Below are 13,129 nucleotides of genomic sequence, written 5' to 3'. Positions count from 1 at the left end.
ATATACGGTTTTACCTAAAACCCCAAATCTGATGCATTTGTTCTGAGTCCTCTAGTTCTGACAGAAATTTTAGCAGTTTAATCCCTTTACCATATACACTGTCTGCTGAAAAGAGTGAAAGTTCCTCTCCCACTGTACCCAACATGCCTGCCAGTAATTAATTTGTGTTTTCAATCCGACTCTATATGCCATACATTTTCTCTGCAACTCTTATCTCTTCCACATCTTCACAAAGATATGTACCCAAATTCCTCTGCTGATAGCCATTTGATTAAATACTTTGTTGGGGATGCTACCCTCACCAACATATTCCGTATTTTTTCATTATACTGCTAGTGGTTTCTCCAATAGAAATTCTCCCCAATCCTTGATAATTTTGAAAAGTACTTCAAAATAATTTACTTTATTTTAAATGACTGCCTGGTAAATGGGAAAATAAACTTCATTGCCATGTCAAACATGGTTTGTGGTTTACTTTATAATATCACATTTCAAGGGACAGTTTGTACGTTCTCTTCTGCCAGTTTCAAAGACAAATATATACATAAGAATGACAACTGATTTTCTCATACATTCTCATATCTTCTGAAATAATTTGTGTCACACAAGGTAACAGGCTTTATGATAGGCTATTTATCATACACAGGAATGAAGACATACAGAATTATAGATGGTTAACTGTGAATAGTGGCAATTTTATGTAGAGTATGGGATCCAAACCTGGCCACTACTGGAACAGGCTTTTCGAATAATGGTATTTTAATGGATACATTAGCAAAGGCAATAGGTTTAGCCTATGCGAGATCTATTGACATTGTAAATGTTTATTTAGAAATGCTGCACAGCAGCAACAGGCTGCTGTACATCAGGGCCTAAAGGAAAGAAAAAGAAAGCACTATGTCACGGCTGGAGTTAGCCGTGTCATGTCGCCTTTTTTGTATTAAGGCATGTTGCACAGCAGCATGGTGAGGAAGGGGGAAAACAACATAAGGGCGGTGCAGGGGAGGAGGGAGGGAGCAGCAACACAGAAGTCATCAGGATAAGGGCAAGAACATGAGGGAGGTAGCAGCAATTCAACGGACAGCAGGACTACGTCATAGCCCTTTTTTTATTTTTTAGCCGCGCAGGGGGCAAGCAAGCAACACAAGTGTGGGGTAGGGAGGTTGATGGAAGGGCATGGACAGTGGGAGGAGGGAGGGAGAGAACAAGATGACAGGCAGCAGGGGTGGAGATAGGACTGCAGACACATGCACTCTTATAGAGTGCATGGCATGAAGAAAGGAATAATTAAAAAACAAATCAGCTGCAAGTGGAAGGACACTGGCCACAGACAGAGAGTTATACTTTCTCCATGCTCCCTGGCAGGGACAAACATTCGAAGCCCCAGCAGGAAGTCAGAAGCAGAGACCAATAGGAAACAAGTAAACAAGAGTGACGTCGAAGCTAACCAATGGTAGATAATGGGTGGGCTCCAAGCCTATTTTAAGCTTTTTTTTTTGTTTGCAAAAGATTTCGCCGAGAACGTATGCGCTGGGTCAGGCAAAATCTAAAAAGAAATACACATGGACTGAAGGAGGTAGGCTCCAGGTCTAGGATTGATAACTGTTCGTCCCAGAAGTGGAAAAAAAAACCAAGCTTTTTTTTCCCTCATTGCCATTACACATTTGCAGTTAATAACATTTTGAAAAGCCTTTTTGGGACACTGCTAATAAATGGGCCCCACATATAACAAGTGGATACCAACAGGCAATTATTGTTAGTTTCTTTCATATTGAAATCAGTTGAAAATGCACTTTTGTACAACCACTATCCATATAAAGAAAATGTATCTTCAAATTTCAGATCTCTAAAGAGACTCCAAAAGATGTAGCCACTGTTTGCAAACAGTAAAATGTGCATAGAGATTTGTTAACCCCACCATTAAAACCACTTGTACCAGTGCCTGACTTGATTTTGGCATCAATAGCTAAAATGCATATATTATTTAATACAAAAGTTAAAGCGAAATATACCAACACAGATAGCAGTCAGAACCTATTTTTAAAAATTTGAAGAATTGTTGAGACTTAAGGCAGAAAAGCTATTAACAAGTGCCTTTAAAGCCTCTACAGGAATATAAAGTGTGTGGAAGGGCTACACGATGTTAAATAATTAGTTCAGAACATGGATTAATAGGAGTAGGAACCAGGAAATGCCACAAAATGTGCTCTTACTACTTCTAGAGTATTTAGGTGCCAAAACAAATGCTATCCTACGCAATGGGGTCATTGTATATGGGGCAGGAACTATAAAAGGCTGAATTTCTTTGGAATTAACTTGTTTTGTTAAATCTTTAGGATTCAGAAAGGTACAGCTCTAGCAGTCACCCACATAGAATCAGGGAACATTCCTATCTCTAGCGTGATTGATGAAGCAACCCTGCATGTACTATTGACTTCGCAGGACAGCATTAAATTGAAATGATCGAGTAAGAGCAATAGCTAATCAATACCTGCATCCTCAATAGAATGTTCTGATCCAATGTATTTAAATAGCTTCTTGTGATAACAATCTAGAAAGTGTCTGGTTGAACTGATAGGAAGAAATCAATTTGTATTAAAGTGCTTACATGCACGAGTCAGTACCATTATTCACAACTGCGACTGGGCTCCAGGCAATTAGTCACCCTGTTACTTAGTTATGATAAGCCTATGCCGCAGAGCTACTTTATGCTTTCTGAATGAAATTCCTTAGTTTTAGTTTGCACTATGCCATCATGTGTGAATTTACAGAATGTGTGATTAAAGAGACAAGGTATCCAAGAGGAAAAATGTGTAAATGTTGTTACCAGGAACAGAAATCGTTTGACCATGAGATATATATTTACTCAGCACATTTGGGATGGTTGAAAAATTATATATAGAAACTGAAGCACAACCATGTAAAGGCAGCCATGAAACAGTGTCTGTCCTCGGTATTTCAGTGGTTGGCTAATGCACAGCTAAAATGCAACGAGGCTAAGTCAGAAGTTCTGCTGTTTGGCTCGTTTCCCTCTGAGTTTAGAACAAGACTTTGGCCCTTGGGCTTTCCATGCGCCCCAGCGATCACTGCAGTCGTTAAAAACCTCGGTGTTTGGTTTGATGATAACCTGAACTTTGCCTCTCATATAAAAAAACTTACCGGCACATGCTTTGGGCTTTTGCGGAGTCTTAGGAAGTTTCTTCCCTTGCTCCCGGTCAGGGCTAGAGAAACGGTGGTGCGCGCTTTGCTCTTATCCCGTTTAGACTATGCCAATGCCCTCTTGGTAGGGAGCCCTGGTTACCTTGTATCGAAATTACAGGTGGTCCAGAATTCAGCAGCTAGACTTCTGGGCGGACTGTCCTCCCGGCAAAGTGCCCGGGACCAACTGCGGGCTCTTCACTGGCTCCCTGTTCAGTCTCGTCTTAAATTTAAAATGCTGTCAATTGTTCAAAAAGCCCTTTATGGTCTTGGCCCCAAATATCTTCAGGTCAGATTCTCCTTTTACATCCCTAGGAGACAGCTGAGGTCTTCCTCATTGCTGCTTATGCAGACCCCCAAATTTGAGCGGGGCCACTTGGGGGGCAACTCCTTCGCCCGTAGAGCCTGCCTTGCCTGGAACGCTCTTCCCCTGTCTTTGAGGGCCATTCGTGATCCTCTCCTGTTCAGGAAATCCCTGAAGACCCTGCTGTTCTGATGAATTTCGGGGGATTGTTGCCTTTTTCTGTTGTTAGCGCCGGGACACTCCCGAGTATCTGTGCGCTCAATAAATTTAAATAACATAACATAACATAAGATCAACCCTTGAAATAAGGGCTTCCATAGAGGGTTTTAAATGCCACAGCTCCATCCCAAATAACCTCACCTTAAAATGGTCACATCTTTGATCAAGCAAGCAAGCTGTATAAAATGTGAGACAAATAGAAACAGGCAAGGAGAAAAGGAGATAATGGGAAGACATCATTCATAGAAACAATTCACATCCCCGCTTTTTATACTAAACCACAGTAAATGAAAAATTGTCCTTAAAACATGAGGGATGAAAGTAATCACCAGATAGATAGGTATTAAATCTACATAACTTCACCATACGTCAGTATGCATGCCATCATTCTAGCATCTTGACACCTCGCTCCACTTTTGCTTACGCCATGAGCTTTTTCAGCCATAAAAATAGTATAGCTAAATCCCACCGAGATCCAGTTCTGAGCACGTCAAAGCAAAGTACGCAACCCCCTTCTCATCACATCTAGGACAGGTTACATTTTACAGACTATCCTGGGGTTTAATATATGCTCTGTGTAAATACTGTAAAAGCAATACTTTAAAACTATTCAATCGTCTGCTCAGGTGATTTCCACACCATACCTTTAAACAATGTACTTGCTAGTAGTAAATCTTTCAAATGTTTTCTCACTCACCTAGTGAGTGTGATATCCTTGGGCTGTAGGCCCACATGCTGTAGAAAGAGACATACACCGACACCGGAAACATAGTTGCTGGTAATGGCCATGAGTACGTGCACTCGGGCTCCTTTATTAGCAGGGCAACACCTGTGTTGGATGGGTGTAGGTAAGTGTATGGGCCAGCCCTCGAGGGAGTGGCTAGCAAGACATTCAACTGTGTCCAGAAGGACACAACAGTGAGTTAGGGATAGTTATCAATCACTACTTTGGTTAGCAAAACATTAGTTAGCACTCTCCAATCCTAACTTATAAGATCTTTTGAGGTATTAGAGCACTGGACAATTATAGTGTGGGTAGGTTGTGTGTGGAGTAAATATGTGACTATATCATGTTCATTAATGTCAAAATGATGCATATTAGTAGTGATATCCTCTGACTTGACTATAATACTATGTGCGGTGGCATAATCCCATTGAACTGACGAAGAACATTATGTCCACTGATGAGCAATTACGGTAGAATTTGAGCTCGTTCTTGAATCCTATTTTCTGACAATTAAATAAATAGGTGATTCTACTAAATGCCTCGGCTTAGGATTGAGAATAGACTAAAATGGGTTAATGGTATGTGCGTTTTGTAACGTACAATATTTTGGGGGGGAATTGCCAATTGAATGGCATAGTCATTACATGTGATTTTTTTCAGTTATTTCTTGAATCATTTTGGGGAATTTCATGATCCTTTTTGAGTAATTTAGGGAGTTAAATTTACTATAGTTTGCCACTGAAATACTGCTTATAAATACTCTCTTCACAAACCTCTGGAAAAGACGGATTCTTTTGTTGTGCATGGTTGAGGTGCGTATCATGCATATTCTGTTTGCAATACTGAGCTCGCTTGCAAACCATCCCAGTGTCTGAAGGACAACTGGGTCACTCATGAATCAAAACATTGAATGGTGTTACACATGAATTCTTGAAGACATAAGCATATAGAGAGCAGAGAAAAAAACACAAATGAGTAGGGCGCAGGAGTGAGCACGAGAAAGGATTCAAAAACGTGCAGAAGAGAGACTGAGGAGTACAAGAGAGGCAATGTTATTGAGTACGGATATATGAGTGCATGTTTGTGTCATATTGGTACAGTGTAAGGCATGAATCCCTGCCCCTAACCTAAGGCAGAACACATACGTTTTTATAAAACTTGGTGACTGCTCACATATACAAAATAATGTGATTCCTTTGTTTACTTGTATGAATACTAACCTAGTCTACTAAAATATTCACGTTATTAAATATACACATCTTGACTATCTGTCTTACCTGGCGATTGTTTTTCTGAGCATCTTCAAGGACTTTTCTCACTTCATTGGCATAGGCAGTGGCTGGATCACTGTGATCTTCTCTGTATAGTCCCCTGTAAGTGTCTGGTAGGGGAGCCTGTACACAAGTATATGATAAAGGTAAGCGGCCAAACTGCTAACCTGATAGAACTGATATCAGCATTCTTCGATGTGTTCAAGTACATACCACATGAACCCACTCCTTTTGTCCTTCCAGGGTTCTGAATTTGTATGGGCTTATGTCAATGAGAGATGTCAGGTGGCCGTGATATGCACTAAACGAAACAAAATTAGCTGAAAGTACATTTGTAGGTATTATGGATGTATATCCAAGAAGAAGTAACCCAGGTCAGCTTCACTGTCACCTAGCAATACCAGCAATGCCATTCTTTCAGGATTTTAAACTAAATAATCCCAATCAAAAGAAAGAATAGAGCAAAATGAACTTATTTAGTAATAAAACTTTATATTGGCCGTACGGCCATAAAAGTAGTAAATAAAACGTACGCACAGACATAACAATTAGCAGCAGTATGTTCATATCACATAACTAGGGCTTCCACGTTACAAAAATGAAGTGCATTGGAAAAAAAGATTAAACTTATTTACACTTCTCTTTGTGTTATTAATGTGATGAAACTTTCTAATTCTGAGAAATTCTTCAATGGAGCAGCGCAGATCAAATATTTTTATCTTGAACACAGTGATATCATTTGCTTTATAATTCAAGTTTCTCCTGATAGTTACGTTATAAATTCTAGTTGGGAGTCAGTTTAAATCTTACTATATGACAGAGTATCATTTATTTACTTATTAGGGGGTATTAGGGTGATTCATACCCTGGAGGTCACTTGGAGCATTAGCTTTTGGTTAGAACCACACACATTTCACACAACAAGACGTTTCGATGCATACGTAAAAAAGGTCAATGATGAAGCTGCAGGAATTGAAGAGGTGCTTGGACAACAAGGTTTTTTTTGGACTACTACAGAACTTTAAGTGGTCATTCTGAGATCTTGAGCTAGAGGTCTGGTGGTTCCAGGTTTCTGGGCCTTTGACTTACAAAAGCATGCCTCATACGCAGGGACACATGGGTTTATTAGAGATCAGATTGCTGTCAAAGATCTTCATTCTTGTTTTTGTATACCTCGGAAACAGTAAACCAAAGTACCTAGAGCCCAAATTCAATATGGTTTGACACTGGCAGAGACAAGGCGGTTCTCTTAACATAAAATTGGTGAGTAGTACATTTTAATACCAGGTGCTAATTGTTGGGCTTACATTTCAAAATCCCTCAATGCCTCACTGGATATTAGATAGGGCTTAGTGTACTGTTTTATGTCAACAAATCGATTTTTTCGTCTTGGTCAAAGAGACGACTCAGAGGCCCATGGCCTATATGTGAGTAAACCGGGCAGTGTTGCATGGCCACCAAGAAAGGACATAGTCCCCGGGGACTTCCTGTACTTCAAAGGGCATCAAGGAAGACCCGTGTGTGTTCTCTCTTCAAACCACAAAGAATAAGAAGACCTTTCTTCTTTTTGGAAAGTGCTTGCTTCTCCACTGCTGGCATTGTAATATTGAAAGGTTTCACAGTCCCAGGAGATGACAGGTAAACCTCTCTCACGAGTCACATTCACAAACAAATGAAGTCCACTTTATGAATGAAAACCCAGAGAAGTGCTCTGACAGTGGACTTCAGTGTTGGACAGAACTCTGCTATATGTGCTATATATACCATGCCCTTGCATAAATGATCATAAAATATAGTGGAGCTGTAATATCACCAGTAAGTATTCTACTACCCTTATTTTATGAGGATGATATCATTATTCTGTGTTGTAGTCCGTTTTGGTGAGGGCTAGTGTAGCATGTTCAGATTATGGAGGACCTAGGGTTAGTATTGCAGTCCAGGTTTGTACCAGTTGGAATTGCTGCCTGGTTTTCAGGAATAAAAAAAAGGCGCCCGGCTGGGGGGGTAATCGTGCCTAACTAACCGAGCAGTAGTGTTACTGTTGAGCGACTCTCTCTTTGTTCCTCTTCCATACACTCATGAAGGCACATTCAATACTGATAGGACCAGTCAGTGCACACCTACCGACACTTCTTCCGTCGTATATTCCAGGGAATACAATGCAGCATTCCTTGCATATGTGAATCCTCTACCTGAAGTAAGTTGTCCTGTAGAAGCACAGCGGTGGCAAAGCACTGAAGGTGTATGGGATAACTGTTTATAAAGACGTGCATTATGAGAGACTCTCGCTGGGGAAGCAGAGGTCAACTACCCAGATAAGAAGGGGAGCCTCACGCTGATCACTGCAGTGTTTTTGGGTCATGACCTACCTACATCCTTGCTTGAGGAGCCCGCCACCTCTTCCCCTGTACGAGTCTGTGGATTGCATTTTTACTGTGTGCCCTGTTCTTCTTTGTTTAAAATTGTTTAAAATAGGGGAAAGCCACGAAGGGTAATGAGATGCTAGGCCAGCGAGCAAATGTCTAGGTATTTCTATAAAAAGAAACAAAAGCACATGAGGGAAAGAGGAGGGTTGTCCTGCTCCTTAGAGATGGGGTAAAATGGAATTCAGTGCCTGAACATCACCGGCAGGCAAAACTAAAGAGTGATACGTCCTCCTAGAACCATTGGCGGGTGCTTAACTGCCTATTGCATTTAGAGAGAGTCCTTGTACTTGATGTTCATGAGTGTCTAGGAAACTGCAGACCTCTAATCATTAGCAGTGCCTCCTCTCCTGCTCCTCAGCTATTCAATTTATATATCTGGTCTTGGGAGTAGCCCTTTCTATCATCAGCTCAAGCTACGCTCCACACATTAACCTGCCACCCTATCTGTGGATGATCAAACACTATGTAGAAACAAATTAAACTCATCTTATACAAACTTTGGCAAGAGACCACAACATGAGCATCACAAGTCACTTCTCTGGGGACCCAGTTAGTCTGTCCTTACTAATTCACTTTAGGTTTCTTGCATGTTTGTTGGAATGAGGAAAGCATCTGTGGCACCTTTTAAACATCTTATACATCAAACAGGTCATTACGGAATAACTTTGCACACATTATCTGGAATCTCTTCTCACTCTGATGGTCAGAGTGGGTTGAAAATCCAACAGTCAACTCCACATGTTTCCTGTGTTGATTTCCTCTCAAATATTCTGGTGTTCACATACTTTTAGAACAAACTAACAAATAAGCATTCAAAACCATGAGCCTGTTAGCCATTACTCTGATTTACAGCTAAATAGACATGCAAGCTGAGATTACTTGTTCTATCTGCAACTTCCTAACCTGGGAGGGTTACCAGTCCCTCTAATCACCTACTTTACCTTTCCCTGCAATAGAATGGATCACTTGGAAAAACACTACACATCGGTGAACTCAACTCTTTAGGTAAGATGTTTGCTGTCTTATGTCAGAAAGTGACAATAATTCTCAAGTCCTAACTTCATTTGCATATTCCCAATGTCTTGTATTCGAAATTGTGATAATAGTTTGCTGAAACAACTCATCCCTTTTCCCCAGTTGGCGTGGCCTAGCCCCAAATAGGTGCCTGTGCTGTCTAGATGGTGACTGCTGAATGGCACCCATAATTCTTGCACTCATGAAACACTGCTAGCTCCCGCTTACCCACTTCATGGTACATGAATGACTGGCAAACTCCTTACCTGAAAGTGTGAAAGTGGGGTATGCCACTATTAGAAAGAGGGACACTAGGATGTGAAGATAACACCTGGGGCACCTTTTCTATGGTTAGCCTCAAGGCAAATGTGGTTCAGTGAGCTTAACACATTTCTGTCAGCAGCTGATCATCTTCCGAACTGACTCTCACTTCTGCAGACGGCCTTCAACTCAATTTTCGGGAAGGCATATAACGCTTGGCCTATAGCAATATCAATTAGAGTAACTTCCTTGTCCTGTAGGATGATATTAAAGCTCCATTATCCCCAACTCCTAATCCCTAAACTGCAGAAGCTTTTCCTCTCCCAGAGCTGCGCCTTTTTTTGTTTGGGGTACTTCACGCTTAAGCCTTAATAACTATTTTCCACAATGTGGGCATTCTAAAGATGGCCAGGGTTTTCGGAAACCCACTAGGCTAAAATATAGAAAAATGTTGGGGGGAGGGGAAGCAGGCTTTTGAAACGATGCAAAAAAGCAGTGTGCATGAAACCATTTTTTTCATAACAAAAATGGCATCAACGAAAGGTTTGCTTTGCTAAAATCACAATTTTCCCAAATTTACACTAACAGTTGTTAAAAAACAGTTTCTTTATCACAATATTAGCATTTTTCTAGGTGGTACTCAATTTTCCCTATTTTTTGTGGTTTCACCCTACTGGTACTTTGTGGTGGAAACAGGTGTGAAACCAATGGGTGAACACAGAAACCTATACATTCCAGAAAACTATAGACAAACTATAGCAAGGGGTCTCTCAAGGTCCTCCCAAAGAAACTATCTGTTCAAATAAAAAATAATGTAAAAATTGGAAAGAAATTGAAATCTGACAATGTTTTCAATTATGATTTTTTTTAATCCTGAAAGTAATATAATGTTACGTCAGTGAGACGTATATAGTGTTTGTTGGTTGGTGAAAAACATTCAATACTGACGACCAACTGAGCAGCAGCTTATAATGATTTTTTAATGTGTACCGACCAGACAGCAATTCATATGGTAAAATCTAATGAATTAAAATAGGCATAAATGAAACCTATGCATGTTTTAAATATGTCCTAGACACTGAGCTTTGAAATAGTGGTAATTTCTACACCTTTGCATTGGGGGTAACCGATACTATCACGTGATTCAGAAGTCATTATGCCATATCGCTTCCTCCTTGCACAATGGCTTACATTTGGAAGCCAAACATGGAGAGAAATTCAACTGACAACACATTTTTTTACTAATCTATGTTCCCACACTCCTCCCTGTAAAAACTATACCACACTTATGTGAGTGACCCTAGAGCCCACGGTAGGAAAGACCCCAAAAGGCAATGTGACAACATCAAAATGTTCAGTGAAAAAATTGACTGTTTTTGATGACGTGGGTAGCTACGGAATTTGGGCCCAGGCTCAGCCTCCACCCAAGAGATCCTACTAAACTCAAATATTTCTGAAAACTAAACACCTAGGGTAGTCCAGGGTAGTGTGACTTGCATGGACTCCACTTCGTTTTCTTACTCAATCATTTTACTCACATTTTGCATTGGAAAATTCCTGAATCTCTAGGATCAACAAAATGTGAGTTACTGGACAGATGGCTGAAATGTCCTGTGGTTGTATGGGTTGAAGGTGACACATTTACATACTTGAGTGGGAAAATCTTTTCAATCCAGTGAGACAATGGCACCCTCAAACTGTTGGTTCTACTAATGAACCAAGGACACTCAGACTTTAAGAAATATATGTTGTTTTCTTAGAGGTCAGCTTAATCAACAGCAATAGATAATGCGATGACCCAAAAATGGCACTGATGGCTTCCCTTCCAGGACAGCCACTACATACGAGAGATGGTGTGGTAACATTAATTTAAACTGCATCTGCTCCGTCCTTTTGCCCGGGTACTGCCACAAAATATATTCATAATATTCAAATAACAAAAGAATTACATATGAACAAGCCTTAGTTACATTAAATACTTACTGGTCTAAAACAACAATATCGTTTTTCTTGGTATACTGGCGTGCCAATCTCAGGGCGAGATCGTTTGCTTCTGATCTACAAAAAGAAAGGCAAGTACTTTAATATGAAACTTAAGAGAAAAACATATATAAAAAGGTGTCAATGTGATTTACATTGAAATGCCCATAGAAGGCATTAACCCACCTATCCCTCCACCTGCTCCTTCGACATTCAATATTCTCATGTGACCACAAAAGCAGGGGAGGGGGGTTCTAACTGATAAGTAGCAGACAGTTGATCCAAGACACCTCAGTTCTAATGGGTGCTTCCCTAATTACAATGCTGCATAATCCTCCCTATGCCTGGGAGAAACTAGTAGCATCAAATAATGTCAGCTGAACACTATTATTCAGATGGAAGCCAGAATTAAAAGTAGAATTACAATTCTGTCAAACTGCATATCACAACAATGTCAAAGCGACCATTCAGAAAGAATACACAGGCTTGTACCTTTCAAGGATCTTTATGAATGCTTTCCAAGAAAACAAAACTAAATAAGCATTGGGAAAGGTCGGTTTTTGGAAACAAGCATCTGACGTTTCGCTTGTTTAGTTCTTTTTTGCAAACATATGCAGTATTAAACAAATGGCAACCTTATAGAAATTATAAAAAAAATAAAAGAGTGGCCCTGCAGATCAAACACACTAGCTTGGTCACTGAAGTGTGCTCCCGTTCAGGTGGCTGTACATATGCGAACACGCAAAATACAATCACTGCCAGTGTAAGACTGCCAATGGATGAAGTGGGCTAACCCATTGCTCTGCACCATGGAGAATGGAAGCAAAATGAGAATGACACTTGAACAGACCAATGGATGCACAGGACAGACAGAAGGCCCCTGTTAAGAATATATTTTATTGTGAATTTTTGGGAAAACAGGAGCCTGGCGAGCTACTAGACAATAAAAGAGGAGGATCAAAAAGGACATAAAAAAAGGAGATCTTGCTGTATTTTTAATTACAAATTGACAGACTTGAGAGGCATTACCATGTATATTTACATGTTCTTGCTTTATATGGAGATATGGTAAGCTGATGACTACATATGATGACAATATCTAGAGCTATCTTTTTTATTTTGTATCTTTTTTGTCTTGTAGCTCTGCTTCATGAGGAGGCCCTGTAGATAGGCTATGTCAATGGGTACACTTATTATATTGATTTCCTTGCACACTTAGGTTCTTGCTCTGAATGAAGCTCCTATCCGATGATAACAATTAATAACAATATAGAAACTGCTTCTACACTGCTGTTTTGTGATGAAGTTGAGCAGGCTGTATATATAAATATATATATATATATATATATATATATATATATATATATATATATATATATATATATATATATATGTATATATATAAATAAATATTAGCATAGGTACTTTTACTAAAACTTATGCTACTTTATCAAATGTTCGTATCAAAAATGCGGTATTGTGAATATAGAAACTGCTTCTACACTGCTGTTTTGTGATGAAGTTGAGCAGGCTGTATATATAAATATATATATATATATATATATATATATATATATATATATATATATATATATATATATATATATATATATATATATATATATATATATAAATAAATATTAGCATAGGTACTTTTACTAAAACTTATGCTACTTTATCAAATGTTCGTATCAAAAATGCGGTATTGTGATAGACAGATTCACATATA

The 13,129-nt window shown here is 39.4% G+C and overlaps 1 protein-coding gene across 1 annotated transcript in view; it reads right to left on the bottom strand.

Annotated features, from left to right (window-relative positions):
- LOC146810896 (5-phosphohydroxy-L-lysine phospho-lyase-like) overlaps positions 1 to 13,129 on the bottom strand; it is a 250,027-nt gene that overhangs the window by 164,708 nt on the left and 72,190 nt on the right. The window contains exons 4-6 of the mRNA XM_085617945.1: positions 11,404 to 11,478; positions 5,933 to 6,020; positions 5,726 to 5,842 (exon numbers count right to left, since the gene is read on the bottom strand). Of these exons, the coding sequence (XP_085474071.1) occupies positions 5,726 to 5,842; positions 5,933 to 6,020; positions 11,404 to 11,478 (280 nt within the window). The remainder of the gene's footprint in view (positions 1 to 5,725; positions 5,843 to 5,932; positions 6,021 to 11,403; positions 11,479 to 13,129) is intronic.

The sequence above is a fragment of the Triturus cristatus genome, chromosome 7 (assembly GCF_964204655.1).
Source record: "Triturus cristatus chromosome 7, aTriCri1.1, whole genome shotgun sequence".
In the NCBI taxonomy this organism is placed as follows: domain Eukaryota; kingdom Metazoa; phylum Chordata; class Amphibia; order Caudata; family Salamandridae; genus Triturus; species Triturus cristatus.
This window is presented reverse-complemented; position numbering and strand designations above follow the sequence as displayed.